This window comes from Caenorhabditis briggsae (genome assembly GCF_000004555.2).
Source record: "Caenorhabditis briggsae complete genome, chrI, whole genome shotgun sequence".
Lineage (NCBI taxonomy): Eukaryota > Metazoa > Nematoda > Chromadorea > Rhabditida > Rhabditidae > Caenorhabditis > Caenorhabditis briggsae.
Window position 1 is genome coordinate 13067626 of NC_013489.2, and position 2230 is coordinate 13069855.

The following is a 2230-nucleotide window of genomic DNA, read 5'->3' on the forward strand; positions in this document are numbered from 1 at the left end:
CGCTGGCCTAGTTTCAGAGTTTCTAGGCCACCAAAACCTCGGTCATCAAGGCCACGTAAACCTAAAAATTGTTATATCTCGGCTCAAAATGGGAATTTTCGAGTTCTCCAAAGTGGTGTAGAATTCTCGCTCTATCGCACACATTCTGCAAATAACTATTCTCGAAAATCTGGTAGTTTCAGCGCGAAATCCCTGTCCAAATGGTAGGAAATGGGAGTAGCGCCGGCAGTTACTCCCGCTATTCCATGGCTCAGGACACAATTCAACGCTACAGTAGTCAGAATTCGTCTTCTGGAATTTCTCCACACCAGAGATTATCATCGTATTCATTGCACAGTATAGTTGGTAAGAAGAAGAAGAAGAGATTTAGACGAAAAAAGTGGGAAAATTTGGGAGATTTTGGTCAAAATTTGGGTAAAAATTGGGTACAGTATGGTCCAAAAATAGTGAGAAATAAACTTAAAAATGCTAAAAATGGTCTGAAATGATCAAAAAATGTTGAAACGGACTGAAAACGGCTCAAAAACAGACCAAAGTGAATTACAGAGTTTTGGTTGGGGTTACAGTAACTTTCAGGGTTACTGTAGATTCTGGGACACGGTATTTTCCTGTGATTACTGTATGAAGCCGAGAATACTGTAGCTTTCCAGGATTACTGTAGCTTTTTGTAACTACTACAGATCCTGCTGGCAAGGAGCTGTAGATCCGGGATTACTGTATTTTTTTTGTTTTTTGTTCTTCTTGGGAGTACTGTAGCTCTAGGAATACGGTAGTTTCCTAGGATACTGTAGATAGCCGAGAACACTGCACATTTCTAGGCTTACTGTAGTTTTTTGGGTCTACTGTAGCTTTCGATGACAAGGAGCTGTAAATCCTAGATTACTGTAGATTTCTAGGATTACTTCAGTAATTCTGCCAAGGAGTTTGTGGGTTACTGTTGTTCATATTGGGATTACTGTAGATCCTGGAATACTGTAGACTTCAAGGATTACTAAAGGTCCCAAAATACTGCACATTTCTGAGTGTATTGAAGATTCTGGATTACGGTAGTTGTTCTGTTTTCGACACGATGCTCAGGTACTGTAGCTTTCTCATTGGATTACTGTACTATTTTGGGATTACTGTAGCCCCCCCCCCCAAAACCTCCTTTTTCCATGTTTCTAGTTTTTTTTTTCCCGCTCTTTTTGCTTCCCACAATTCGGAAGAAAAATAATCCGTTATCCACACATTACGGTCGTTGAAAAAAGCGAAAAATGAGAGAGTATGGAAAACTGAGAGACGCAGAGAGAGAGAGAAGAGAGGGAAAAAGTTTCGGGAAGAAGAAACTTCTGGATTTTTCAATTTTTCACCTAGCACTTTTTTTTTACCCTACCGCTTTTCAGTTATTGGAAAATTCGCTTTAATGCGAAAATTCTGAAAATTTTTAAATTTTCCAAAAATTTTTGATTTTTAGGATTAGCTGATTTTGGAATTTTTGAATTTTTGGGAAAAAAAAAAATTTTTTTTCGAATTTTCGGATTTTTGAATTTTTGAATGTTCGGATTTTTGAATTTCTGAATTTTTGAATTTTCGAATTTTTGAATTTCCGGATTTTGAATTTTCCGATTTCTGAATTTTTGAATTTTTGAATTTTCGAAATTTTGAATTTTCGGATTTTTTGAATTTCTGAATTTTTGAATTTTTGAATTTTCGGATTTTTAAATTTCTGAATTTTCGGATTTTTGATTTTTTGAATTTTTGGATTTTTGAATTTTCGGATTTCGATTTTTTGATTTTTTGAATTTTTGAATTTCTGAATTTTCGAAATTTTGAATTTTCGGATTTTTTGAAGTTTTTGCAAAAATGCGCTCTATAGAGAATTTTTTGAAAAATTCAATTTTTGAAAATTTTTTAGAACATTTTCTAATTTCTAAATTTTTGAATTTTCCTATTTTTTGAATTTTCGGATTTTTTGAATTTCTGAATTTTTGAATTTTTGAACTTTCGAATTTTCGAATTTTTGAATTTTTGAACTCTTCTGGATTTTTTAAATTTATAAATTTTTAAAAATTAAAATGCTCAATTTTTTGAGTTTTTAAATTTATATTTTTAGAAAGAAATTCTGTAAAAACGCGCTTTAATCATAATTTTTAAAAATTTGCCCAAAATTTAAAATTAAGCATTGCATTGACAACGCGCTCTAGTAATACAAACGCTATTTTTAGAAATTTTCGAAAAATCAAGTTTTTTC

General features: G+C 32.7%; 1 protein-coding gene across 1 annotated transcript in view; it reads left to right on the forward strand.

The window, feature by feature from the left end:
• Positions 1 to 200: 200 nt before the first annotated feature.
• Positions 201 to 2230, forward strand: part of CBG15877 — a gene marked incomplete at both ends in the record, with an annotated part of 7244 nt that continues 5214 nt past the window's right edge. Inside the window, one exon of the mRNA XM_002640548.1 lies at positions 201 to 341. Within this exon, the coding sequence (XP_002640594.1) occupies positions 201 to 341 (141 nt within the window). The remainder of the gene's footprint in view (positions 342 to 2230) is intronic.